The sequence below is a fragment of the Neomonachus schauinslandi genome, chromosome 14 (genome assembly GCF_002201575.2).
Source record: "Neomonachus schauinslandi chromosome 14, ASM220157v2, whole genome shotgun sequence".
Lineage (NCBI taxonomy): Eukaryota > Metazoa > Chordata > Mammalia > Carnivora > Phocidae > Neomonachus > Neomonachus schauinslandi.
This window is the reverse complement of record NC_058416.1, coordinates 66,924,940-66,952,556: the sequence shown is the minus strand read 5'-3', so window position 1 is coordinate 66,952,556 and position 27,617 is coordinate 66,924,940. Positions and strand designations below refer to the sequence as shown.

At 44.1% G+C, this 27,617-nt stretch overlaps 2 protein-coding genes and 1 pseudogene across 2 annotated transcripts; 2 read left to right on the top strand and 1 right to left on the bottom strand.

Annotated features, from left to right (window-relative positions):
* The first annotated feature begins 259 nt into the window (after positions 1 to 259).
* Positions 260 to 15,393, top strand: SNRPD3 (small nuclear ribonucleoprotein D3 polypeptide). The gene is made up of 4 exons (XM_021687867.2): positions 260 to 927; positions 2,344 to 2,487; positions 13,128 to 13,320; positions 15,177 to 15,393. The coding sequence occupies exons 2-4, from the start codon at positions 2,362 to 2,364 to the stop codon at positions 15,236 to 15,238; spliced, it is 381 nt and encodes a 126-aa protein (XP_021543542.1). The 5' UTR covers positions 260 to 927; positions 2,344 to 2,361; the 3' UTR covers positions 15,239 to 15,393.
* A 3,443-nt stretch (positions 15,394 to 18,836) lies between these two features.
* LOC110578358 (SAP domain-containing ribonucleoprotein-like) lies at positions 18,837 to 19,647 on the bottom strand. The gene has a single exon (XM_044921174.1). The coding sequence runs from the start codon at positions 19,631 to 19,633 to the stop codon at positions 19,001 to 19,003; it is 633 nt and encodes a 210-aa protein (XP_044777109.1). The 5' UTR covers positions 19,634 to 19,647; the 3' UTR covers positions 18,837 to 19,000.
* Positions 19,648 to 23,836: 4,189 nt separating this feature from the next.
* On the top strand, positions 23,837 to 24,547 carry LOC110578412 (annotated as a pseudogene).
* Positions 24,548 to 27,617: the final 3,070 nt, after the last annotated feature.

Genomic DNA, 27,617 nt, shown 5'->3' with positions numbered 1-27,617 from the left:
TTCTTTAAACCCCACCCCTTCGCTGGTGCTCAAAGAAGCCCCTCCCTTTCTTTTCCCCTGACTTCTATTCCTAGAGGCCCCCAGCCTCTGGATCTAAACGGGTCCTGGCCATTGGCAGTCTCGGCTTCTGGTAACCCCGCCCCTTTCCCCCACTCCTCGCGCAGACGCGCAGGCCCTTTCACGCCTCCGTTCTCCGGAAGCTCCGCCCCTTTGCCTAAGCGCGGCCCCCCAGCCCTGCCTTTCCACCGGCACTGGTTCCCCGGAGACTCTTCACCTTAGCGAACTCCGTCTCTGCCTGGCCGCACTTCTCTGCCAACCTCAGGCCTAAGGCCAGGTCTTATCCGTACACCGCGGGGCTCCAGAAGACCTAACACTACTTCGACTTCCTTGAGGGACGGCGTGGGCCGGCTCCCGCTCTACTCTAAACCTGTTTCTCTATCCGTACGGTGAGATACCTCGCCTTACTGAGGGCGCCCCTTACCTGGTGGTGCCGGGTTCCAAAGGTTAAATTGTGAGAGTAGGTCCTGGCCCTCAGCCCCCGATCCGAGGGCCCAAGCCCCAGATCCCCACCTTGCTGTCCAGCCTGTCCCCGGTGTTAGGTGCTTCGAAACGCAAGCCCCTCCCCCCACCCCCTTGACGGCCTATGGATCAGTGTTTCCGGCGGCACCTGGGCCCTGTCACCAGCTCTCTTCCGGGGCCGGAACTATCGTAGCCGAGTCCACGTTTCCCAGCCGGCCGAGTGAGAAGGAAGCAAAGGCAAGACCGCGCTCACCACTAAGAAAAGGAAGGGGCCGGGCCCTACGCACAGCATTTTGGGAACGCGTGGTATTCTGGGAGCGCGAGACCCGCCATTCGCTTTGCTCACGCCTTCGCAGTCGCTAGAGTTGCCGCGGCGCCGGAAAGGAAGAGTAGGCCGGAGCCCGTGAGGTGAGGCCGGGAGCAGGCGAGGGTAGACCCGAAGCACCCGTGAGGGGCCTGGGGCTGGAGAAGGACGCGCTGCCGAGCAACTCTGGGAGGTTCGGGGAGGGAGAAGAGCGGGAAGTCCGGGTCACTCAAACATCAGCGTTGCCTCACTAGCGCCTGAAAGTGAGTTCTCATTAGCTTTTCCCCAAAGTACATGCTCTTCGTTTTCTGTGCCTCTCCAGGCCATGTTTTTCCGAACATACAGGCAATAGTCTTGAAATATTTCTGGCTGCCTCCTTCCCCCAAGTTCTCTCTGGGCAATCCGTTTCAAAGTTGTTTGCATCTCTGCCCCCAACCCCCTTTCAGTCACTGGTCCTCTCATGCTTTCCATATTGTTACAGGAGCCTTATCAAGTTTCCTTGCTTCTAAACTGTTTGAAAAAAAAAAACAACTGTGTTTGATCCATTTGTAAGTGCTGCTGCCTTTTTATTGGATCATTCCTTACCCATAGTCCTGCAATAGTTCCCCGCTGTCTTTAGCATAAAAGCCAAACTCCTAAAGGCTACTTCCTCACCGAGGGAACCTGTCTTTCCCAACCTCACGTTCCCTTTTCAATCTTGAACACACATGATGTGTCCCAACCTTCATTTGTTGCTCATCTGGGAATATGAAATCTACTGCTTGTTTCTTTTATTTACATGAAATCAGGTGATTTCCCTGATTATGTTTTTCCTCCAGACATTTCCTGCTTATAGCACGTTGTCCCTTTGTGAACACTTTATTTTCTATTTAACCTTGAAGAAGTGGAGGGTCAGTGGGTACTTAATGAGTCGAATTAAATGCACAGCCTCTTCTAGATTTGCCTGGATCCTTTGGTCTATGTCTGTATTGCCCAGTACTTTAGCCACTAGCCCAAGGCCATTGATCTCTTGAAATGTGGCTAATGTGATTTATTTCACTTTAAGTTTAGTTTAAGTAGCTACATGTGGACTGTGGCTACTGTATTGGACAGCTCAGGTCTATATCATGGGTTCTCAAAGTGGTGTCATCCACAACTGTGGGTTGGCATGTACATCGTGTGGTATGTACATTTCAATCCCCTGTCCCCAACACACACAGTATTGGTTACTGGTTATTTGATGAAGATGAAGAGGCATATGGTAGCAGGGAGGGAGATGGAAGGCACTTTATTCTCATCCCATTAGCTTTCCCTCTCTCTAGCCCCCCCCCCATTCTTCACCATTCCACATCTTTCATGTATTTGCCAGATGAGTTCCTCAAACTAGGAATTAAGCTTTTTTTTTTTTCCCTGTGGAAAATGGCAGCTTTGGCATTCTTACTAAATTTTATGGAGTGTCAGGCCTTAAGGGAGTTATGATATGTGCCACATGACTTCTTAGGCCCTAAAGGATGAACTAACTGTTGTCTCTCTCACTGTAGAGCTCTTTTCCTGCCAAGATGTCTATTGGTGTGCCGATTAAAGTCCTACATGAGGCTGAGGGTCACATTGTGACATGTGAGACAAACACTGGTGAGGTGTATCGTGGGAAGCTCATTGAGGCGGAGGACAACATGAACTGCCAGGTATCCTGCTTTCCACATGAGGTTATGGGGGAAGCTTGGGCCTCTGTCTTGGAGCACAGAAAGATAGTGATTGGAGGTCTTTTTGAAGTTCCCCTCCTTGAACAGTTATTTATGGAGCGCCTGATGTGTGCCAGGCGCTGTTATAGTTGCTGCTGATATGGGCATAAATAAGAGCTATTTAGAAGTGTGTTTTCTCCATCCTATGATCATCTTCTATATTTTGGAAACTTGTTTAAAAGAAGTGGCACTGGGGCGCCTGGGTGGCTCAGTTGGTTAAGCGACTGCCTTCGGCTCAGGTCATGATCCTGGAGTCCCTGGATCGAGTCCCGCATCGGGCTCCCTGCTCGGCAGGGAGCCTGCTTCTGCCTCTGACCCTCCCCCCTCTCATGTGCTCTCTCTCTCTCATTCTCTCTGTCTCAAATAAATAAATAAAATCTTTAAAAAAAAAAAAAAATTTAAAAGAAGTGGCACTGTTCCCTTCAGTAGAATCTGTCAAGTTCAGGGCCATTCTCCATTTGCCCCTACATGTTTGTGTAACTGCTTTGCAGTTAGTAGAATCTTCCGCTCACATACCACGTTTATTTTCCATCTTTCTTGGAAGAGGAGTTTCATTTGATTATAGCAACTACCTTATGAGGTAGGCAGGTTCGGTGATAGTTCTGTCATCCATAAAATAGGGAGAATAAGATTAAAAGACTTCATCTACTGAATGTCCTTCCGCTAACAAGTATTGGAGCAGCTTCCTCATACTGTGCCCTTCCCATGGCACTCTTTTGCATTTTGCTAATAATCACATGAGTTTGTATAGCATTGCTTTGGTAAGGTGTATCAGCACACTTTCTCCTTTGTTCTTTAAATCATCAGTTAAGAACTTGGGCTTCAGAATCAGAGATGTGGGTTTGGATCCTAATTATCTGACCTTGATCATGTTAATTGCTTCAGTTTCCTTGTCTCTAAAATGGGAATGGTGTTATTTTGTGTCCTCTGAGACATAGTTGCCAAGGCAGAATTGTTGTGCAAGAGATTTATTGGGGGAAATAATAATGAAGGATAAAGGAGAGGGAGTAGGAGTAACCAGGAGAGCTTTCAATCTATTACTGGTCTGGTGCTGGGGAAAGGAGAGGGAAAAGACAAGATTGAGTGGGAAGAGCCTTATACCGCAGCGTATCTCTGAGGAAGTCTCAGCCAGCAGGAGTTGCTCATTAGAAGAGTGTAGCATGGGGCAGAAATGGCCTGGCTCTAGGATCCCATTGTGATCACTCATTGGCCGGCAGCCTGGGGAGACAGTGGCTTCAGGGTGAATGCTGTGATGGATCCCATAGGTGGCAGCTGGAGACTGTCAGCTCCATGCGTGCCTCATAGCCTGATGACCCTTGCAGGGAGATCTGAGCAGTGCATTCTGAAGACCGCCATAGGGATAACACCCACACCCTGGGGCTGTTCTACAGATCAGATTAGTTATATATGTGCAGCAGCTAGTTTCACACCACGCACATTTTACATGTCCACATGTAGTTTCTGTTAATGTTTTCTAGGTGAGAAAACCGAAGGTCAGAAAGAGAAGGTGACTTCCCTAAGATCACACTGCAAATCAGGTGTCCTGTCTATTGCTTTGCAGCGTTCACTTATTTACTTGTGATAGCTCTATAGCTTTGAGCATCATCTTCCTGCCAGGTTGACCAGTGGGGCCAGTTCCCTGGCTCAGGGAGATAGACATCTAGTGACTGCAGGTTTCTCTCTTCAGTGTTGATGCCGTACAGGTAGATGGTGTGGGCTTTCTAAAGGTCCTGTGGGGCTTTGCCTGCCTTGTCTTTGTGAGGCACCCCTGTCATAGATCCAGTCCTCTGGTTTAAGGCATCCTCATCCATTTTAAGGTACTTTATTTTGGTGAGTAGAATGCAAGACTGGGGGTAAGGCACCTTAATGTGTTTATTCAGCTATTTATTTGGACAACTGACTGAGTTTTCAGGGCCTCAAACTGCCCATTTGTCATGTCTGACCAGATGACCTTGGTGGTCTCTCAAATGTAGCCAGTGTGATATAAAGCACACAGCCTGGTGATAGATCTGGAATCAGGTTGCAGCCCGCTACCTTGTGTGACTTGGGTCCAGCTTTGGACCTCCCTCTGTTCCCTCCTTTCTTTTTTTTTTTTTTTTAAGATTTTATTTATTTGACAGAGAGAGACACAGCGAGAGAGGGAACACAAGCAGGGGGAGTGGGAAAGGGAGAAGCAGGCTTCCTGCCAAGCGGGGAGCCCAATGTGGGGCTCGATCCCAGGACCCTGGGATCATGACCTGAGCCGAAGGCAGACGCTTAATGACTGAGCCACCCAGGCGCCCGTGTTCTCTCCTTTCTAAGTCAGGATTAAAAATAACACCTCAGCCTCAGCATTATAGTGCAGAATAAATGAGTGAATGTATGTCAGGTGGGGGGAGCCAGTCACTTGCTTCCCGCTTATGTTAATCTGCTAGGGCTGTCATAACAAAGTGTCACACTGAGTGGCTTAAACAAGCATATTTATTCCCTCAGAGTTCTGGAGGCAAGAGGTTTGAGATCAAGGTGTCACAGGGTTAGTTCTGAGGACCGTGAAGGAAGGATCTGTTCCAGGCCTCTCTCTGTGGCCTGTAGATGGCTCTCTCCTTCCTGTATCTTCACATGGTTTTCCTTCTGTGTGGATCTGTATCCTGATCTCTCATAAGGACACAAGTCACGTTGAATTAGGGCTCAGTTACCTCTGTAAAGATCCAGACTCTAAATATGGTCACATTCTGAGATACTGGGGGGTTAAGACAGATGAATTGGAGGCAGTTAGGATTCAGCCTATAACACTGTCCATGCCCAGATGCTGAGGCTTTGCTGGGTTTACCTAAGCCTGGCTCACTGAATAAAAACCAGCAGGCTAAGGCAGAGCTGGATATATTGCGGCAAGCCCAGCACAGTTCATTCACACATCCCAGGATGCGTGAAACCAATGGCTCCTGCAGTTCCCGCTGCTTTCCTTCCTTCCTGGCCCCAGTTAGTCTGCCCTTTGGGGATGAGAGCATCCCCTTAGCACTTTCTAGCCTTTGCTAGAGGACAGCTGGAGTTTAGTGTTTGCCATTGGATGTTGGGTTTTAATAACTTTGGTTTTTTCTAAAGATTTATTTATTTATTTATTTTAGAGAGCGTGCTTGCGGGAAAGAGTGGGGGGAGGGGCAGAGAGAGAGAATCCTGAAGCAGACTCCCAGCTGAGTGTGGAGCCCAACACGGGGATCGATCTTACGACCTGGAGATCATGATCTGAGCTGAAATCAAGAGTCAGCTGCCCAACTGACTGAGCCATGCAGGTGCCCCTAACATTTTTTATTACAAAAGTGTGGTGGGTCACACACTACAAAGATTTGGAAAACAGATAAGAGCATCTCACCACAACCACAATTGGCATTGACTTTTTTTCCCCCCCTAGGAAGGTGTCTTGTGTTTCTAGTATTTATTTTTTACTCTGTCTGCTTTCAAAAAGTGTTAGAGGTAGGGGGCGCCTGGGTGGCTCAGTTGGTTAACCTGGTCTGCCTTTGGCCGTCTGCCTTTGGCACAGTTTGTGATCTCAGGGTCCTGGGATTGAGCCCTGCATCAGGCTCCCTGCTCAGTGGGGAGTCTGCTTCTCCCTCTGACCCCCACTGTACCCACTCGTGTTCTCTGCCTCTCTCAAATAAATAAAATCTGTATAAAAAAAAAAAGAGGTGGTTTATAAAAAATTATACAATAAGGTAAAAATGGACAGATAGGTCAAGATGCAGGTAACTTGGGGTAGACCGTAAAGTGAAGCCAGGCAGGCAGTTAGTACCCAGAAACGTAAATCTGAATCCCTGTACATTTAATAAAGGGATATTCTGTTCTAAGCTACTTAGAGGCCCGGCAGAGGGAAATCAGCAGTTCTAAGGTGCGTAGTGTCCTTAAGATAAAATACCAATTGTGTGGTTTTCCCTGGCAGTCAGATGTGGAAGAGATTTTTCCCCTTGGCCCTGATAAAAGAGATACAGTCTTATACTATTAGATAATGTCATCACCAGCGTCCCCATACAAACCACACCTTTTTGGGTTCCTCAGATATTTTTAATGTAGCCTGTTACCAGAGCTCTTTTTTGACCATGCAAATGTAATCTATGCAAGCATTAATCCTAGGATGAGGTCCTTGAGATGGGCTCATAGGGTCAGAGGGTGTAGATACTTCTTTGCATCTGAGGTTTGGCTGGCAAGGCAGGGAGTCTTGTCCTCCCGCTCTGTACTCCACAGCTGCAAGGCAAGCATAGTCCGCTAGCCCGTGCTGCAGGATGTGGCATCATCTGTAGGTGACAGTCCCACAAAATGTTGTTTTTTGTGTGGTGGTGGGGGGGTTGGTTGGTTGTTTTGTTGTTGTTGTTTTTAAGCAATCTCTATACCCACCGTGGGGCTTGAACTCAGGACCCTGGGATCAAGAGTCCCATGCTCTTCCGACTCAGCCAGCCAGGCGCCCCATGGGGGATTAAAATTCTTAAGAAAAAAAAAAACTGGGCGCCTGGGTGGCTCAGTTGGTTAAGCGACTGCCTTCAGCTCAGGTCATGATCCCAGGGTCCTGGGATCGAGTCCCGCATCGGGCTCCCTGCTCTGCAGGGAGCCTGCTTCTCCCTCTCCCACTCCCCCTGCTTGTGTTCCCTCTCTCGCTGTGTCTCTCTCTGTCAAATAAATAAATAAAATCTTTAAAAAAAAAAAAGAAAAGAAAAGAAAAACTTTTTTTTTTGGTCCACTTTAAAAATTAAAATATGTATTAAGTTTATGATCATGAAGCACAGTAAAGATTATTTAAAAAGAAGAGGGTAGGGGCACCTGGGTGGCTCAGTCAGTTAAGCGTCTGCGTTCGGCTCAGGTCATGATCCCAGCGTCTTGGGATCGAGGCCCGCGTCAGACTCTCTGCTTAGCAGGGAGCCTGCTTCTCCCTCTTCCTCTACCTGCTGTTCTCTCTGCTTGTGCTTGCTCTCTTTCTCTGTCAAATAAATAAAAATAAAATCTTAAAAAAAAAAAAAAAGAGGGTATGCAACTAGTAGATAAATAAAGTCCTGGGGTTCTAATATACAGTACAGTAATTAGAGGCAACAAAACTATTATAGGCATTAAACTTGCTGAAATAAGAGATCTTAATTATTCTCATCACCAAGAAATGATAATTATATGACTTGATAAAGAAGTTAATGCTACAGTGGCAGTCATTGTAATATAAATGTAGCAAATCAGTATATTGTATACCTTAAACTTACACAATGTTATAGATCAGTTATATCTCAATAAAACAAAAAGACCCAGAAAATTAGATAGAAGAGGAGAGTAGGAGCACCTGGGTGGCTCAGTCCATCAAGCGTCAGCCTTCGGCTCGGCTCAGGTCATGATCCCAGGGTCCTGGGATCTCAAGCCCCACATCGAAGCCTGCTTCTCCCTCTCCCTCTGCCACTCCCCCTGCTTATGCTCTTTCACTCTCTGTCAAATAAATAAATAAATAATAATAATAGGGGTGCGTGGGTGGCTCAGTCGCTAAGCGTCTGCCTTCAGCTCGGGGCATGATCCCAGGGTCCTGGGATCGAGCCCCACATTGGGCTCCCTGCTCTGCGGGAAGCCTGCTTCTCCCTCTCCCACTCCCCCTGCTTGTGTTCCCTGCTCTCACTCTCTCTCTCTGTCAAATAAATAAAATCTTAAAATAATAATAATAATAATAATAATAGATTTTAAAAAAGAAGAGGGTAAATGATCAAATCCAAAATTTCACTTCTTTTTTTTTTTATTTATTTTATTTTATTTTTAAATTTTTTTTTTTAAGGCAAAATTTCACTTCTTAAAGCAATTATAATTCCTGGAAATTTTGGTGGGAGAGAGTGACAGAGTTCAGAGACTCTCCTGGAGCCGAGATGGTGCTTTTGGGGCTTTAGCATGACCACCCCATCACTGACTGGACTGTTCAAACGCTATTTTTTTGGTTATGGAATAATGGTCTGTGGGAAAATGGCCTGTGCATGATTTCTTTCTGTAAAAATGATAACCTGAGAGAAGCCCTCACATGACTGTCAGAAAACTGCCCAGAATTAACATCAGGAAAGTTTTTGAATTTTCTGAATGCAGGGTGGTTGGGAATTTCTCCAGATACGCTTTCTAGCTAGAATGAAAAACTACCTATCTTTATGTTATCTATATATGCAGTGTTTTCCTCTCTGTGCCATTCAGTTCAGGATCATGTATTATACTTAGTGATCAGCTTGCTTTGTGCTTCTTTAGTCTGGGACAGTTCTTCTGCTTTTGCTTTTCACAGCATTGACATTTTTGAAGAATAATGACCAGTTATTTGTTTTAGAATGTCTTTTGATTGGGGTTTTTGTGGTGTTTCCTCATGATTGGATTTGGGGTTTGTTTTGTTTGTGTGGGGTACTGTTTGTGGCTGTTACTGTGTAAGTGACTTCTTCTCCTTCAGGTGTCACTAGGAGGCCCAAAACACTTGTTTGCCCCTTACTGGTGCATGTTAACCTTGATAATTTGGTTGAAGTGTTGTATGGTCTCTCCACTGTATGTTCTTTTTCCTTTGGCAACTAATGAGAATTTTGTGAGGGAGGTTCTTTAAGTAATTATCTTGTGAGTATTCTGTTTCTCATCACCACCTCCACCACCCCCCTTTTAGCATCCAGTGAAGATTCTTGCTTGAATCTTTTTACCATGACAGTTGCAAAAGAATGTTGTTGTTTTTTTTTACTTTTTAAGATTTATTTATTTGAGAGAGAGAGGGAGTGCGTACGTGAGAGAGAGGGGCAGAGGGAGAGGGAAAGAGAATCTCAAGCAGACTCCAGAGTGGGGCTCGATCTCACGACCCTGAGATCACGACCTGGGCCGAAACCAAGAGTCGGATGTTTAACCCACTGTGCCACCCAGGTGCCTGAGAATGTTTTTTGTTTATAACTCCATCATTCTTTCTATATTAACTAGGTCTGCTGTATGGAAGAGCCTTCCCTTATTCCCAATTTATTCATTCATTTATTATCAGTATAGGCTCATGGGTTTCTGTTTCATTAAATGGGTTATAATCTGTTAGTATCATTATTTTGATTGATTTATCTCAAATTTGTCCAGAAGATGACTCCTTTTGTGTCCTTTTGGTGTCTCCTGGCCATTTTGGGGGAGCACATCCTTAACTTTCTGGAATAAGATGTTTGTTGCAGGCTCATCTTCTACCTTCCCTAACCCAGCTCTGGAATCAGCCATTTCTTCAGGTAGCCTTGGTTTCTTTTTGGTTGGGAGTAGAATTTAAAAACCAAGACCTGGGTACTGTTAAATATTTTAAAAGTCTTAGTTTAACGTGTCAAGCTAAGAGCCGTCTCCAAAAGGCTGTGTTTAATAGTACCAGAAATTTCCATTCATGAGGTGCCTAGGTGTCACAGTGGGTTAAGCATCCACTCTTGGTTTCAGCTCAGCTCAGGTCATGATCTCAGGCTCATGAGATCAAGCCCCATGTCAGGCTTGGCACCCAGCAGTGGTGGGTGGCGGGGAGGGAGTGTGGTGGTGGTGGGGTCTGCTTGAAGATTCTCTCCCTCTGCCCCTCCCTCCACCCTCTCGAGCACGTGTGCTGTCTCTCTTTCTCTCTCTCAAATAAATGAATAACTTAAAGGGGAAAAAAAGTAGTATCAGAAACTTCCATTCATTGCATGCTTATTCTGTACCAGGCACTATGCTAGTGTTTTTTATGTACAATTGATCTTTCAGTTATCACAGGACCTCTCTGAGGACAAGCTTCCGGATGCCCAGGGTGACCAAGCATAGAAGGAATGGATCTAAATCCAAGTCTGAGTCCCAAATATCTGATCTTAACTGTAGTCTCTGAAGATGAGGTGTATAATAAACCTGCTAGGTCCTGTTGCTTCTAGAAGTGTCAGACCCTCACTCTATCAGATTTCAGGCAAGAAGATGAGTAGAAGGGAGCAAAAGAGGGAGGCTCTGCTATTAATGATAGGGGAGGGGACCAGACATTTGTTGAGCACTTGCTGTGTGCCCCACAACAGGGATGTTGTGATTGATGACCCTAAAGCACGCCAACATTGCTTTATAGTCCTGGAGTTAGTGCTCTCCTCTTGGCCCTGTGTGAGGAAATTCCCACAGTTTTGACTGTACTAAGATCTTCTCTCTCCCCCAAGATGTCACTTTCAGTTGGGCACCTGGCTTATGCCACCTATGTTTCATTATGGGTGTTTGGGAAAGTGGGAAGTTTGAGTAGAGTGGGTATTCCTACCTGACTTCATTGAAACCTAGTTCACTCAAGTTGTTGCCTTTGGCTTATGATGGAGACATAGCTTGGGCTTATTAACAAGCTGTATAGGTGGGCGGGACTGTGGGGTTTTATACACAGCACAGCCATTTCTCTGCTGGTGCTGCAGGGTGGCGCATGAGAACAGTAGCCGACCTGGTCATTATTAGGGTTGTCAGTTGATGCTGGACCCTTTCCTGCGTCAGCCAGGACACATCCATTTGTGAAAACCGTTTGTCCTGTTGGTCTTACAGAACACCCTCTGTCAGGGATTCTCAAAGTGGTTTGGGGAGGTTGTAGCAGAGGAAGGGGTGAGATGTATGTACTGGAATGTACTGGAGGAGAAGTAGCTTAGCAGTAGCATAGCCTCCAAAATAGATGTCTTGACTGTCATTTAGATTCATTGTTTACTGAGCTTCTAATATATGCTCGGTAATAGGAACAGCGTTTAGACATATTTGTCTCATTTAGTTAGCTCCTTAACTATTTGAGGAAGTAAGTGATCTGATGGTGATCTGATGTATGGTTTCAGAGTGAATGATGATGAGGAAGTGGTGATCTGATGTATGGTTTCAGAATGTGGGTTTAGAGTTAGACCTGAGCTTATAGTGCTCTGTAGGCCACACAGGTAGTGTGACCTTAGGCAGAAGAATAGAGAGTGGGTGAGAGTGTGGCCTCTAAGGACAGGCCTGCCTCTGCTGGCTGTGCCTCTTTATCTCTAGTGGGGATGGCGATGATCTCTATCTTGTAGAACCATGTGATTTATAGGAGTTATGATGTGAAATTGCCTGGGATACTAATAAGTGCTCAATAAAAGTTGGCTTTGTTAGTCATACTTCATGTTCACTTGTGGCACCAGAGGTTATGGTATTCTTTTTTTTTAATTTATTTGAGAGAGTGAGCACAAGCAGGGGGAGGGGCAGAGGGAGAAGCAGACTCCCTGCTGGATGCAGAGCCTGACGCGGGGCTCGATCCCAGGACCCCAAGATCACAACCTGAGCTGAAGTCAGACACTTAACTGACTGAGCCACCCAGGCGCCTCCAGAGGTTATGGTATTCTTTGAGGCAGGAACAGAATGGCAAGGATTTAGAACCTGTGGGGAAGTTTGTTAAGAAACTAGGAATGTTGAGCCTGGAGTAGAAGATTTATGGGAAACTTGAGCCCTGTTACTCCTGAGGGTGGAACAGGGGCAGTGGGTTGAAGCTCTACAGACCATTCCAACTGCACAGATTTAGCGAGGATGGCCCTAGAATGTTGTTAGTCTTTTTGCAAACTGGGTGTTCAAGCAGAGGCTGGGTGGCCAGTTAGCACTTTGAGGATAAGAATGAGTATAAGGTGGCAACAAACCAGTCAGAAATCTGGGGACACAGCACCTCTCTCTGCAATGGGCTTTGACCTATTCTGAATAAATGTATATACTGTTTCATCCAGAAGACTCAAAATAAGCTACTTTTTGTGGTAAATGTGGTGCCTGTTGAGGTTGGCACTGGCAAGTTTAGGTTCCCTTCCTATGCCAAGCCTGTCTGCTGGCTGGTCTCACCTCTAGGCTCCCTGTCTCTCCATCCCACAGTTTACCCATGTTGGCATATTTGATCTTTACAAAGTGCTATCCTAACCCTGTCCACTCTCCGTCTGTCCACAAATGAATGAGCCCCATAGTCTCCCAAGGTGATAACTTTTTCCCCCTCCCAATTGCTCTGCTCCAGTCCTTGTATCCTGTAGGTTTGTGCCCAAGTGTCCTGTCTCTCAGTGTAGGCTCTCGCCTCACACCTCTCCCAATGATTCTGAGCCATTCGTACAGGCACTGCCCCCTATACTTCTCATCCCTAGGCATTGAAGCTAGAGGGGCTCTGTCCCACTTTGTCGAGTGTGCACTCTGGGAGGATAGGAGCTGCCTCTGGTGCACGCTCATGACCTTCGTGGTGCCTTTGCAGTGTATGTACCGGGCAGATGCAGGACAGAGTTTGGACAAGCAGTTCACAGCTGTTTTGATTAGAGTTTTTCACCATGAGAACCCTTCACATGCTGGCAAGGGAGGCAGTATCCAGAGTTAGGGCTCTGGAGTCAGGCCAGCTGGATTTGAATCTGGGTTCTTTCATTCTGGCTGTTGGACTTTGGACAAGTGCTTTAGGTTTTTTTAATCTGTAAAAAACGGGAATGCCCATAGCCTATCCTGGAGGTGCTGTGAAGACCAAACATGTGAAGTGCTTTGCCTGGCTCCTTTATTTCACGATGTTGGTTTGTGCATTTCTGGACTTCCCCTACCACCAGCCAAGGCTCCCCCTCTTTGTGTGTCCTTGTTGTGTGCTGGTGCTGTTGGCCCTTGTTGATGAGCTGGTGATTCCCTTCCAGATGTCCAACATCACAGTCACATACAGAGACGGCCGAGTGGCACAGCTGGAGCAGGTGTACATCCGTGGCAGCAAGATCCGCTTTCTCATTTTGCCTGACATGCTGAAAAATGCGCCCATGTTAAAGAGCATGAAAAATAAAAACCAAGGCTCAGGGGCTGGCCGGGGAAAAGCTGCTATTCTGAAGGCCCAAGGTATGTGCTCCTCTTGCACTATTTTTAACATATGTGTTTGTCCTGTATCTTTTAGGAAAGGGCCCTGTCAGTTGCCTGGGCATGGGGGTGGAGTTGGACTTCAGCCATCTCCACATCCACTGCCACCCTGCAGTCTTGGGGCCCCCACCTCTGAGGGGCTGGGGGCCATGTCTTGTCTTCTCTGTCTTGCCTCACCTGATCACATTCATAGGGCTTATGCAAAATCCAAAGTGCCTCCTTAGAACGAAGAAGGGGACACCTGTCTTAAATGAGAGAGTGAATAAGTCTCCTATAATGAATTTCTAGGAGGCCCCTTTGTTTCCAGAAATTCTGTCCAAAGAGTCTGGGGGAGGCTTGCTCTTATTTAGTTTGCTGAGCAGGGGCACTGTGGTATGGATTAGCTGCCACCTAAAGCAGTGGGGCAACAGTTCCCTGAGAGCTGGGGGTGTTTATGGACACCCAGCGTAAGTGGGGCAAAATGCGGACAGTAGGGATCCATTTTCACTTAAGAAATAAGCAGTTTTAAGCCATCTTTACCCATTATAGGGACTGGACTTCTGTTTTCAAATATTCTTATATTTGAAAATAAATCCTTCCTTTAGCATGTCCCCAGTGATCCATTGACCTGCCTTAGTCTGGCCTTTCTTTTGGGTTAGCCCAGTCAGAGGTTTTATCTTTGGGTCCGTGAAAAGCTCTGCCATGTTGATTATCTAGGAAGCAAGTGCGTTCATTAGAAACTATCTGACTATCGGTAAAAAGATTTGTAGTGCAGGAAAGTCACTGGATTCTCCTTCAGTATTTTTTTTTGCTGTGCATATTTTATATATGAGGTAGTTTTTGAATTTAAAGGTGCAATAGAGTAATCCTTTAAAATGTCCTTCAAAAACACTGATGGGAGAATCTCCTTTCCCTTCCTAGGTAAGTGGCATTTGTAGAACCGGAAGCTCTGGACCTTTTGTCCTGGTGAAGGAATGGTTTTCAGGAATACTGGTTTTCGTACTAGAACTGCTGTTCTCTCTGCTTTCTCAGGGAAGGGCTGCCCTCATTGTCACTGTATAACTGCACCATCATCTCTAACAAAGGTGCAGCCCAGTAGCTGTGCACTAGAAGGCACTTGGCTGTGAGTTTGCCCACGCCCACTGGCTTCTGCCTGAGCCATCTGTGCTCTGTCAGTCCCTTGCTCTGGTTCTTTTCAGCATGTGGCTGGGCTCTTGGGTGACTTTCCTCCCTCTTCAAGGGGCTCTAGAAGATGGAAGAGGGTAAGGCTCCAGTTAGTAGCCATCAGAATATTTTCACCTGTCCTTCAAAGCCACTGGACCTCTCCTGGAACTCTTGGAGTCACAGAGAACAGCAGCTTGTATGCCCTTTGAATGGGGAGTGGTTTTATTTGTTTTGTTATTATGAAACATTTTATATTGCAGAATAGCTTAAAAAATAATAAAACCTGTTACCCAGATTTAACAGATGTTTAACGATTTGTTTCAGAATTTTAAGTGTGAATTAAGTTCATCTGTCCTGTTTTATTAGCTTCCCCTTGGCCAGTGCTGGGAATTCATCTTTTCTGTGGTTCTCAGGCTTGCTCCCCAAATCACCTTAGCTCTCAACACCCTGATTCCCAGCCTTATATTGAGAGCAGTGGTGGACCGGAAGGCAGGAGTTTTGGAAGGCACTCCAACTCTGATGCCAGCCACAAGTCCTCATGCAATGAGGAAATGCCATGGGGTGGGCATGGTGTTGGACCAGGTGGCCTTTCAGGCCCCTTCCTGTGCCCGTGTCCAAGGGCTCTGGCCGCTCCGTGGCATGAGCATTCGCTGACTGCACTGACCTGGCCTTGTCCTTTCTTTCCCACCTTTCAGTGGCTGCGAGAGGAAGAGGACGTGGAATGGGGCGTGGAAACATCTTCCAGAAGCGAAGATAAATTTAACTGTTGAACAGAACTTTGCCATTATTATTTTCTTTTAGGTTATCTGGATTCAGGGGGGTGTGTGCTTATGTATATGTTCTAGATTTTCTTTTGACATCTTTCTCTTTAGATTAGGGGAAATGTTAAACTAAATAAATATGGTGGCCTTTTTTGTTGTTGCTTTTTTTTTTTTTTTTAAGATTTATGTATCTGAGAGAGAGCGCAAGCATGCTGGGGGGTGGGGCGTGCGGAGCAGAGGGAGAGGGAGAGAGAAACCCAAGCAGACGCCATGCTGAGCACTGAACTGGATACAGGGGTCAGTCTCATGACCCTGAGATCACAACCTTAGCCAAAACCGGGAGTCGGATGCTTAACCAACTGAGCCACCCAGATGCCCCTGTTGTTTTTCTTTTTGAAAAAATAAGGACTGTGTGTTCATTGTGGGGTTTGGTGTTCTGTTTGCTTTGGCAGCAGGTTAAATTTTGACACCCAGGAAGATACCCTGGGAGAATGCCAGTACTTTGAAAGAGCGCAGTTACTGATAAGAGTTTAAGCTACTGTTCCAGGCCAGTTGCTGGTTAAACCCTCGGAAAAACTCCAAGAACACACAGATAGATGTCTCATTGTGTCTTCAGACACAAGCATTTGTATGGTACTTTGTTCAGGTAACCTCTGTGGAGATTTCATCAGCTCAGCTTAAACAACACCGCATGGGTGCTCCTCGCCGATGAAAAAGTCCACCATTCTGATTTTTGTAGCCTGGAAACACTAGTCGTTCAGCATTTGGCAAAAGTAACCTAATATTAAAAGATAATTTAGGGAATCCTAGTGGCCAACATCTGTGGCTCCTACACTGGCTTCATAAGCAGTGTTGTGGTGATTTGTGGGGACAGGTTCTTAGGCATTTGTCAGAGCATCTCAGCATGCAGTGGCACAGTCATGGCTTTTAATGTAGCAGAGGTAGGACAAGGTATGCAAAAACACAGAAATTGGAAAAGCAGGCTTGAAGAAGTCAAGTACTGAAAAGAGATCTTGCCACAGGTTCAGTATAGGATGCGCTTCAGCAAAAACTATTACGAGGAAAAGGGATTGATTAATTGCCCTTAGAACATTGCTCATGGGACACATTGTTCAAGTAATAAAAGAAGAAAATCCAACACATCTGTTAACTAGGCATCAAGTAGGAATTTTCTAACAAGCTTTGCCTTATAATCATGACACTACCACCGTGTTAACAGACCTTGCGTTATTTCTGTAATAAAGAACTAAGGAATAAGCCTCAGAGTGTTGGTCAGATACTGCAGGCCCGGAAATAAGGCTTCAGAGATCCATCCCCCAGAGCAACCCCTGCACCTCTTGCTCCAGCAGCCCCAGCTCCTCTGACACATTTGGATGAATGCTAATGGCCCTGCAGGCTGTGCTACCCCCAGGGGGTGGGGGGGTTGCTCCTGGACTGGGAACCATTTCAAATGAACTTCATGTGAATGGAGTTAGAGTTCATTTGTTTTAGGTTTGACCAAGAGTTAATATATTGTTTCTGATAAGAAAAGAAACTTGTACATTGAGTTACATATGGAGTGGAATTTCTCTCTCTCTTTTTTTTTTTTTAGAAAATTTTTTTTTTTTTTAAGATTTTATTTATTTATTTGAGAGAGAGAGAATGAGAGAGAGCACATGAGAGGGGGGAGGGTCAGAGGGAGAAGCAGACTCCCTGCCAAGCAGGGAGCCCGATGCGGGACTCGATCCAGGGACTCCAGGATCATGACCTGAGCCGAAGGCAGTCGCTTAACCAACTGAGCCACCCAGGTGCCCCTGGAGTGGAATTTCTCTTAAGTGTTTTAAGTAGAATTCTTTCAGGTAGACGTGATATCCACTACCCTTCATGGATTCCTTTCCCTCCTCCCTGCCTGTGAGCTTGATTTACAGACATTGATTTATTGGCTTATTAATGAACACTATTGAATTACTAATATAGTGAGGGAGAGCAGTAGTTTTCAACATCACTTTAGGGATCTTGTTAGAAATGAAAATTCCAGAAAGGCCCTACTCCTAGAGATTACTGAATAATTGGTCTGGGATAGGGCCCAGGAATCTGCATGTTAAGCAATGCCCTTGCCACCCAAGCTAGGTAGATCTGATTCAGTAGGTCTGTGGCCACATTTTGATATCCTGGACTAGAATATGTTACTTTAGTAGGGTCACTGCTTAAATTATCATACTTTTATAGTAAACAAGACTTTACTTACACATTATACTTAACACATGAATTGCATAAAAAGCTGACCGGATATGGTTTACCTTGGGAACCATGCAGGAATATCAGTCTTGCATGATTCTACACGCAGTAAAAACTAGCTGTAACCCTACCTAGATCCTGAAAAGTGGAGTTTCCATTTATGGTTTCGTTTTTAATTAAATGTGCGCAGTAAAAATCTGGAAACTTTCAAAATATTTTTTTATAAAGATTTTATTTGAGAGAGCACGAGCGTGGGGCGGGGGCAGAGGGAGGAGAAGCAGGCTCCCTGCTGAGCGGTGAGCCTGATGTAGGGCTCAATCCCAGGATCCCACAATCATGACCTGAGCCCCGAAGGCAGACTCTTAGCCCCTAACCCACACAGGCACTCGCAAAATTTTGAAACTTTTAAAAACAATAAATTAACAAAATAGGTTTGTAAACAGTTTTATACCCCGCATTTTAGGAAGAAAATCTGTTATTTTGCATTGAAAAAGCAAGTAGTTCTGCGACGTTTGTTAAGAAAAACAGCAACCCTCCTACCCTATCTGCCCTTCCCCATTTTTCCCACTTCATGGTGTTCCCTTTCAGCTGTTGGCTGGTAAGTTTATATTTGCCACCAAGTCTCCATTTAAACGTGTGCATGGCTATTTATTGATGTTTGCATTGTAGGCATTATCGTTGACTTCTCTCTTCCTCTTGCCCACCATGCAGGTACTCCCCATCACCCATCCCCCTGATATAATTCTAGTTAGGTTATATATTAAGTGTTTACTATGGGTGTTTAAATCACAGCTGAGCCATGTAGTGGATGAGATTACCTTCCTGCAGAACTTTCTTTTCCCTAGAATTAGTAATCCTCTTGCATTTTTATTAGTTACTAGCTTAGTTTTCTCTCTACTTGTCATTAATTCAACCCAAATTCTCTAAGGACATTAACACATCATCTGTTTTATCGATTTCTTGACCTGCCCCTATCTGGATTGGCTCTCCCTTATGCTTAATATCGTGCTGTCATCATGGGCTCTCCCCTGCTGAGTCTCCTGTTTCCTGAGTCTCTGTTTTTCCCCTTGATTTATTACCTCATTCTGGTAGAGTGCTTGCAGTAAAAGATGTGCATGGAAAGTAGTTTGAGTGAATCGCATGTCTGAAAAATGTCTCTTCTCATACTTGATCGGGTGTGAAATTCCAGTTTGGAATTTATTTTCCTTTACAATTTTGAAGGCATTGTTACTTATCACCTACCATCTAGTGTTGCTGTTAGAAGAGTCAAGCCATTCTGAGTCCTGATTCTTTTTTTTTTCTTTTCTATTTGTTTTTTATTAACAAGCAAAATAATAATTAAAAAACAACAACCACCACCTTAAAGTTGGAACAGCAATGAGTCAAATTGCTGCTGAAGTTCCTGGATGTACCCAGGGTACATGCTCTCTCACTACGAGGCAGAACCTAGGCACATGACTGTGCATTTAGGTATATATATGACCAAGAAAAGTCAGAGAGATGGAAACCACTGGAGAACAGAAAGCATTTAGAGCTTTTCATCAGGCAATCCCAAAGCGCTCTGCCCTTTTCCTCTTCTTTGCCTCTGTATCCTCTGTGGTTCCTGTTCCAGCTGAACTTGTAACAATCCCAAATCGCTCCTTCCTCTTTTTCAGTTTTTCATCATCTTCAGACTTTCTGGATATTGAAGAGACATTCAAACCAAATCTTTGGTCTCTTTCCTTTAGTTTATCCAGGTTAACCGTAGGTTTGGCATCAGATGACAGACCTTTTGATGGAACTGAAGAAATCCCAAATCTTGCTGCCCGGGCAGCTTTCTTACTCTCCAAGCTCACAGGTACATTGAATCGTTCAGCTCTCTTCTGCATTCTCTCAGTCTGTGGTATCTCAGATGTAATTTTTACCACTTTCTTCTCTGCTGCCACATCAACAGTTTTCTCAGGGGGTTCTTCCTCTTTGACAGGCAGTTCTATGGGCTTTGGTTCTTCTTCCTCTGTTTCATCTCCCAGTACATCTTCTTCATTTGCCTCCTCTTCAGCATGCTCTTCAAGATACGCCTGGAGCTGGTTGATGAGATCTTGTTTTATTCCCTTGGTCTCCAAACCACGAGCAAGACATTCCTGCTTTAGTTCAGCAAGCTTCAGTTTATGGAGCTCCACCGTCTCCGCCACCATCTTGTTACCCCTCCTGAGTCCTGATTCTTTGTATGTGACTCTTTCTCCCTTCTGTCACTGGCGTTCTGAAATTTCAGGGTGGCATGCCTTGGTGAAGGTTTGTTTTCATGCAGTGCCAGGCTGTTGTTGAACCCTTTCAGAATGGACTCTGGTCCTTCACTTCTGGGAAACTTCCTTGAATTCGTTGTTAATGATTTCCTTCCTTTAGTTTTCTGGCTTTTCTTTCTGGAATTCCTGTTCAGATATTGGATCTCCTGGACTTATCTCTGTTTTTCTTATTTTTTCTGTCCCTACCACCTCCCGTTTTCTTGACTTTTTGATCTCCTTTATGGAAGATTTCCTGTTGATTGTCTAAGTGTTCCTTTTTTTTTTTTTTTTTTTTTAATTAGGACCTCATTCCATGGTTGCAGCATCTTATCTCTGAGAACATTAATATGCTTTGTTGAAGCTTTCATCTCCTGCGTGATTTTTTTTTCCCTTTTTGTTTTGCTTTTAGTCTTTCATATTATAGACTTTCCTTAGCTACCTGGCAATCATTGGTAGTCTGCTTATATTTACAGGTGGGATATTAAGAAGAATATGTGTTTGTAAGATGAACTGATTGAACTTTTTTTGGCAAATCCCTAATGTCCACTACTTTTAGGACTTTCCTCTTGGACTGGTCAGGTTCGCTGGAGGAAACTTACAGTTTCATGTCTGGAGGGTTTACCTTGAACTGCTGCTGGCCTTGTGGGAACTCAGTGAAGGAACAGGGCTAGAGAGCTTCAGCATTCTAGTATGCCTAGGTTCACTTGTCTTCCAGGTCTCTGAGAAGGCCTCCTCCCCAGAAACCTACCCCCTCTAGAGAAAAAGCTTCCAACTTTTTGCCAAGGCGGGGGAGGAGCAGTCTCAAGATCACATGGAGGTCTGGATATTGATGCACAATCTCTCTTTTTAAAAAAACATGTATTTTGACAAGATGAAATCAGAGGGAGATAAATCATAAGAGACTCTTAATCATAGGAAACAAACAGGGTTGCTGGAGGGGATGGGGGTAGGGGGATGGGGTACCTGGGTGATGGACATTAAGGAGGGCTCGTGATGTAATGAGCACTGAGTATTATGTAAGACTGATGAATCACTGACCTCTACTGCTGAAACTAATAATGCATTATATGTTAATTAATTGAATTTAAATAAATAAAATTTTAAAAATTGTTTGAAAATATATTAGTCTAGGGGTGCCTGGGTGGCTCAGTCAGTTAAGTGTCTGCTCAGGTCATGATCCCAGGGTCCCGGGATTGAGCCTGCTTCTCTCTCTGCCTCTCCCTCCCTCCTGCTCTGCTCTCTCTCACTTGCTCTCAAATAAATAAAATCTTAAAAAAAAAAAAAATAGTCGAAAATGGAAAATAACTTGGCAAGATAAAGAAGATACAGAGCAAAGAATGATGTCAGATAACTAGACCAAGATTTAAGGGATCGATTCTGGTTCTGATTACCTCCACTACTTCTTTCCAAGCCTCTAGTTTGTTATCTATGCAAGGGAGGGTTTAGATTCAGTTGATTCATCAATACTATCTCAGTCTCTATGCTTACCTGCTGGGTATTCCATTAGCTTAAAAAAAATGCAGGAATTTTTTCTGCCTCTGGTCAAATGGAGTTAAGTGCATGGATTTGGTCTCAAACCTGAAAATTAAATAAAACTCAAACACTGAAAGAGAGCAATCCCTAGGAGATGGGAAACAAATTAAGATGGCTTGCTTACTACTGCCTTGTGAGAGTTTCTGGGCAGTGGAACAGGGAGGAAACTGAAAGGTTGAAGGGTCTGAGCTAGGAGTTCAGAGAAGTTGAGGCAGCTCATGTTCATGAGACAGAATACCAGAATAAAGCTGCACAGAGAACCCAGGAGATCTGCAGAAGAGCCCTCTTGAGTACTCAGAATACTGGTCAGCACGAGAGTGTGAAAAAACTAACTGAGGCCAGAGAAAGAACCATCAAAAAGGACTATAACTGCCTGGCATTACACAAGGCTGGGAATTGTTCCTACCAGCCAGATAAAAATTTCACAGAATAGGGGCGCCTGAGTGGCTCAGTCGTTAAGTGTCTGCCTTCGGCTCAGGTCATGATCCCGGGATTGAGCCCCACATCGGGCTCCCTGCTCCGCGGGAGGCCTGCTTCTCCCTCTCCCGCTCCCCCTGCTTGTGTTCCCTCTCGCTGTGTCTCTCTCTGTCAAATAGATAAAATCTTAAAATTTCACAGAATATTGGGTAGACCATTGTTTGAAAATGTACCAAGGGTTTTGTTTTAATTAGGTATAGTGTAGACATGGAGACGACTGCCTTGAAAAAAGGTGATTACAGTTTCCAAGAGAAGGGAGCATGCCATGCCATTCAGAGTCACATGAAGAAACCCCAGAGTAGGTCAGGAGGCAGTAGGAGTGAGGGGCCTTTAACCTGTGGTTTCCATGGGGAAGGAATGGGCAAGGTAAGGTAGGCAAGTTTGAGTAAGCTTAGAATTGGTTCATTCAAATAAATTCAGAGGGTTCTTGGCTATAGGAGTGGTCTCTAGTTATCCATAACCTGGCCCTGACGTGACTTAGGACAGAGGAAATACTGGTTTGCTATGTGAGAATTAGGTAAAGGTGGTTGGAGTTACAGTTTGATTAGTAAGTTTGTATATGAAAGGCTCACTCTGCAAGTGAATTGTTTACTGTCTAGGAATTAACCAACTCTGGGAGGGCAGTCTCCAGGATTAGCAAGTCCCCAAGACACAAAGCATCATAAAAATAAATTTTTAAAACACTTAAAAAATTAACAAAATAAAAAAATAAGGTATCAAGGAAAGTCTTGCCTCATTAAGTGAGGAATAATTAGCTCTGGACTGAGCACTGCTCAGGACCCACATTAACAAATAATAAAAATGAGACGGGAAAGGATCAAACTGTTTCCAATTAGCTGTATCCTAGAGCAAAACTCAACAAGATTTATAGGAATATAAAAATACCAAGCACATTACAAGGTAAAATTCTGGCATCCAATCAGATTACCAGGCATGCAAAGAGGCAGGAAGGCACAACCCATAATGAGAATAGTCAAAGCAGATCCAAAACAGACCCAATTGTTAGCATTAGCAGAGAAGGACATTAAACACTATTTTAACTATTTCCTTTTTCAAAAAGTTAAGAAGGGTGGTTCAGAAGGTTTAGCGTCTGACTCTTGATTTCCACTCAGATTTCAGGGTTGTGAGATCTAGCCCCACTCCCCCAACAGTTGGGCTCTGTGCTCAGCAGGGAGTCTGCTTGAGATTCTCTCTCTTCCTCTCCGTCTGCCCCTCCTCCACTTGCACACTCACTCCCTAAATAAATAAATAAATAAATAAATAAAATCTTTTAGAAAAAAGGAGAGGCATAGATGATTTAAAAAGACAGAGGAGGTGAGAGGAATGGGGAAGGGAGGAGAAAGAAGGAAAAGGAGGAAAGGGGAGAAACTTCAAATTGAAGTTTGATGAACTTTGAAAACATGCTAAGTGAAAAAAACCAGACACAAAAGGCCATGTATGATTCCATTTATATGAAATGTTCACAATAGGCAAATTCATAGAGACAAAGCAGATTAGTGGTTGCCACAGACTGGGGAAGGGAGAATAAGGAGTGCCTATGTGATGGCAATGGGGTTTCTTTTATGGGGTAATGAAAACGTTCTGTAATTAGGATGGTTGCACAACAGGGAGAATATACTAAAAGCCACTGAATTGTACACTTTAAAAAGGTTAAAATGGTGGGATGCCTGGCTGGCTCAGTGGCTTTAGGGCGTGACTCTCGATCTCTATAAATTGTAAGTTTGAGCCCTACGCTGGGGGTAGAGATTACCTAAAAATAAATCTAATAAAAAATGGTTAAAATGGGGAATTTTATATTATGTGGATTTTGCCTCAATAAAAAAAAGTTAAGCCAACAAGAGGAGATTTATGATGGATTCATAAATATTCTAAAAGAAGGCAGAAAAAGAGGAAGAGGGGAACAAAGAACAGATGGGGCAAATAGAAAATAAATAGCAAGGGGTGCCTGGGTGGCGCAGTCGTTAAGCGTCTGCCTTCGGCTCAGGTCATGATCCCAGGTCCTGGGATCGAGCCCCACGTCGGGCTCCCAGCTCTGCAGGAAGCCTGCTTCTCCCTCTCCCGCTCCTCCTGCCTGTTCCCTCTCTGGCTGTCTCTCTCTCTGTCAAATAAATAAAATCTTAAAAAAAAAAAAAAAAAGAAAAGAAATAGCAAGATGACGGGCCATCAATAATGGCCTCTTGAGGGGTCCGAGCCCATGGTCCCGGCTGTGATGTAGGGGAGGCTGGTGGTGGTCGCTGTGGAGGTTTTGCCCCAATGCCCAGCAGAGGCAGCCGCTTGTAGGCAGAGCCCCCTGGGAGTGGTGGCTGGGTAGGGTAAGGAAGGAAGAATGAGCAAGGGGGAAAACAAAGGATGGAGGGGACATGCTGATGCTGGTGCAGTACCAACAGCTGCAGCTTCAGGAGCTGTGTGTGTCTGGTTTGGAGATCTAGTCTGGTGGACTCCTTAAGGAAGGAAGATACAGAATTTAAACCTTGTCTCACAAGTGTATGGTAGAGCCAAAGAAGACAAACAACCAAGGGTCATCTGAAATTGTTATCAGTTCACTAATAATCTCAGGACAAAGTTGGAGATCACTATTAAAGCATAAGACTTACAGAGATGTTTGATATAAAGACTTGGGCTGAGTGTGTTGTGGAATGGGCTGCAAAGGACCCACTTGGCTTCCTTACAATGTTGTTTTGGCCCTTACTCCATTGTTTCTAACAAATGTCATACTGTCCGGGAAATTGGCCAAGATGATTGAGGGAAAAGGAGCAAAAGAAGAAGCAAAACCGTCAAGGAACTATTGCAAACGCTAAATGACTGAAAAAGGATTGAAGGAATGAACAGCTTCTTACGCCCAGAGGAAAATTATTTGGAAAATTATGCAGCTTTGGAAGGACCCACTAAGGTTTCTTTTCTGGTTTTTATGACAGTAATTTGTAGTAAACGAAGTCTGAGCACATGGAAGAGTCATGTTAGTTGTGACTTCTACTGCAGCAACTTTTAGGCTCTGTGTAGAAGTCTGTTGATGGTTACTGTAAATTGGCATTTATTATGCTATAAATTCTTTATAACGGACTTAGTCATTTGCCATTTTGCAGTTTATGTACTGTAATGAAAACATCCTGTGGAGAATAATGACTATGTATTATGAACTCTATTCAAATAATGGCTTAGAATGGAGTTCTTTTCTGGACGAAGGGAATTAAGAATGTAAAAATCAGAACTATCTTGAGGTGAAAAGTGTGCTTTGGCTTAAAAGGCATATAGTATACTAATTACATCTTTTATCATTATTGCTTATTTCTTGGAATAGAATCATTTCTGGCTTTCTCAAAGCCAAATATTAACCAATGACTATTTCTGTGTTCTGCATTTTTTCATTTTTTAGCCTTTGAGATAATTATCAGACATTCTGCATTTTTAAATTTTATTTATTTATTTGACAGAGAGACAACGAGAGAGGGAACACAAGCAGGGGGAGTGGGAGAGGGAGAAGCAGGCTTCCTGCCGAGCAGGGAGCCCGATGCGGGGCTCAATCCCAGGGCCCTGGGATCATGACCTGAGCCGAAGGCAGATGCTTAACGACTGAGCCACCCAGGCGCCCCAATTCTGCATTTTTTAAAATCTAATTTTATAAAGAATTCTTTTATTGACTATGTAGGATACCACGTACCGGGTATAACAAGTTTTGTACTTACGAACATGAGTAAAATAACACTATGACTAAAGCTTGCAGTAAAGGGGCCCCTGGGTGGCTCAGTCGGTTAAACCTCTGATTCTGGGGTCCTGGGATTGAGCCCCACATGAGCTTCCCTGCTCAGTGGGGAGTCTGCTCCGTCTCCCTCTGCTCCTCCCCCTGCTTGTGTGCCCCCTCTCTCTCTCAAATAAATAAATAAAATCTTTAAAAAAAAAATAAGGCTTGCAGTAAAAATGCAAACCTTGTGGTACTTTGGAACCAGGTTATTCTTTCTTGTGGTAAGTAGAAATGTGAATTAGTTAAAATGTCTTATCAGATAATTTGCTGATTATATAGATGCCACTTTTATGTTTTTTATTCCGTTCTTTGTTTCAGTTTATTTAGTAGTGATGTTCTATATTTTGATCAAACAGGTTCATGGTGAAAATTAAAAATTCAAATTTCTTGTAAGGAATTCTTAAAAAGTAGTAAGTCATGTTTCGTAAGTGGTAAAGAAAGGTTTAACATTTGGAAAAACTTTGTTCATCGTACTAATAATTGGGTGAAAAGGGGAAGTTATGTCAAAATGAAAATGTGTTAAAATTAGAAATAGGGTGGGGGGATGGGTTAGCCTGGTGATGGGTATTAAAGAGGGCACGTATTGAACAGAGCACTGGGTGTTATACGCAAACAATGAATCATGGAACACTACATCAAAAACTAATGATGTATGTATGGTGACTAACATAACATAATAAAATTTAAAAAATTAGAAATAAAGAGCTAAAGTATATTTCCGTCAGTTAAGTAGTATAACTGGAACTTTTAGTATTAAACATGGCTTTTATAAATGCATAGTCCAATAATTTTATTCACTGTCAGTAATAGCTTCATAATGTTTTCCTCACCTCTGATAATGAATTTTAAATTACAAAAAATTATCTAACAGCTTTAATTTAAAAATGAAACTAGATATTGAAACAAATTTGAGGGGTGCCTCAGTGGCTCAGTTGGTTAAGCGTCTGCCTTGTGCCTTCAGCTCAGGTTGTGATCTCGGGGGCCTGGGATCGAGCTCTGCATCAGCTCCTTGCTCAGCGAGGAGCCTGCTTCTCCCTCTCCCTCTGCTTTCCACCCCCTGCTGGTGCTCTCTCACTCTAGCTCTCTCTCAAATAAATAAATAAATAAAATCTTTTTAAAAAATTAAAAAAAAAATAGGTCATTTTTTTCTCTTTATAAAAAAGTATCAAATTTCTTTTTTTTTTTAAAGATTTTATTTATTTATTTATTTATTTGACAGAGAGATAGAGAGCACAAGTAGGCAGAGCGGCAGGCAGAGGGAAAGGGAGAAGCAGGCTCTCTGCTGAGCAGGGAGCCCAATGTGGGGCTTGATCCCAGGACCCTGGGATCATGACCTGAGCCGAAGGCAGCTGCTTAACCGACTGAGCCACCCAGGTGCCCCAAAAATAATGACCTATTAATAACCATACTAACCATATCAAGAATCACATTAAATGTAATTAATAATCACATTAACAGTCACATTTAATAATCACATTAATTATAAATGGTATAAACACTCCAATTTATTTTTTTAATTTTTTAAAAAGATTTTATTTATTTACTTGACAGAGAGACCACAAGCAGGGGGAGCGGCAGGCAGAGGGAGAGGGAGAAGCAGGCTTCCCGCTGAGCAAGGAGCCCGATGTGGGTCTTGATCCCAGGACTCTGGGATAATACCTGAGCTGAAGGCAGACACTCAACCGACTGAACCACCCAGGCACCCCTAAACACTCCAATTTAAAAGCAGAGGTTGTCAAATTGAATTTTAAAAAGCAGGACCTGCTGGACACCTGGGTGGCTCATCCGACTCTTGATTTTCGCTCAGGTCATGATCTAGGGGTTGTGAGATTGAGCACCACATTCGGTGCCACACTCAGTGGGGAGTCTGCTTGAGGTTCTCTCCCTTGGCCCCTCCCTCCAACTCTCTCTCTCTCTAAAATAAATAAATCTTTATTTTTTTTTAAAGATTTTATTTATTCATTTGAGAGAGAAGAGACAGAGAGCACAAGCAGAGGGAGAGGGAGAAGCAGACTCCCTGCTGAGCTGGGAGCCGGACGTGGGGCTCGATCCCAGGACCTGGAGATCATGACCTGAGCTAAAGGCAGATGTTTAACCATCTGAGCCACCCAGGCACCCCAAATCTTTATTTTTTTAAAAGATTTTGTT

Bases quoted from the DNA above. Each gene is read 5' to 3' on its own strand.
- SNRPD3 (XM_021687867.2), top strand. From the start codon at position 2,362: ATGTCTATTGGTGTGCCGATTAAAGTCCTACATGAGGCTGAGGGTCAC. The intron at 2,488-13,127 runs GTATCCTGCTTT...ATTCCCTTCCAG, and splicing joins AGGACAACATGAACTGCCAG to ATGTCCAACATCACAGTCAC. The intron at 13,321-15,176 runs GTATGTGCTCCT...CCCACCTTTCAG, and splicing joins TGCTATTCTGAAGGCCCAAG to TGGCTGCGAGAGGAAGAGGA.
- LOC110578358 (XM_044921174.1), bottom strand. From the start codon at position 19,633: ATGGTGGCGGAGACGGTGGAGCTCCATAAACTGAAGCTTGCTGAACTA.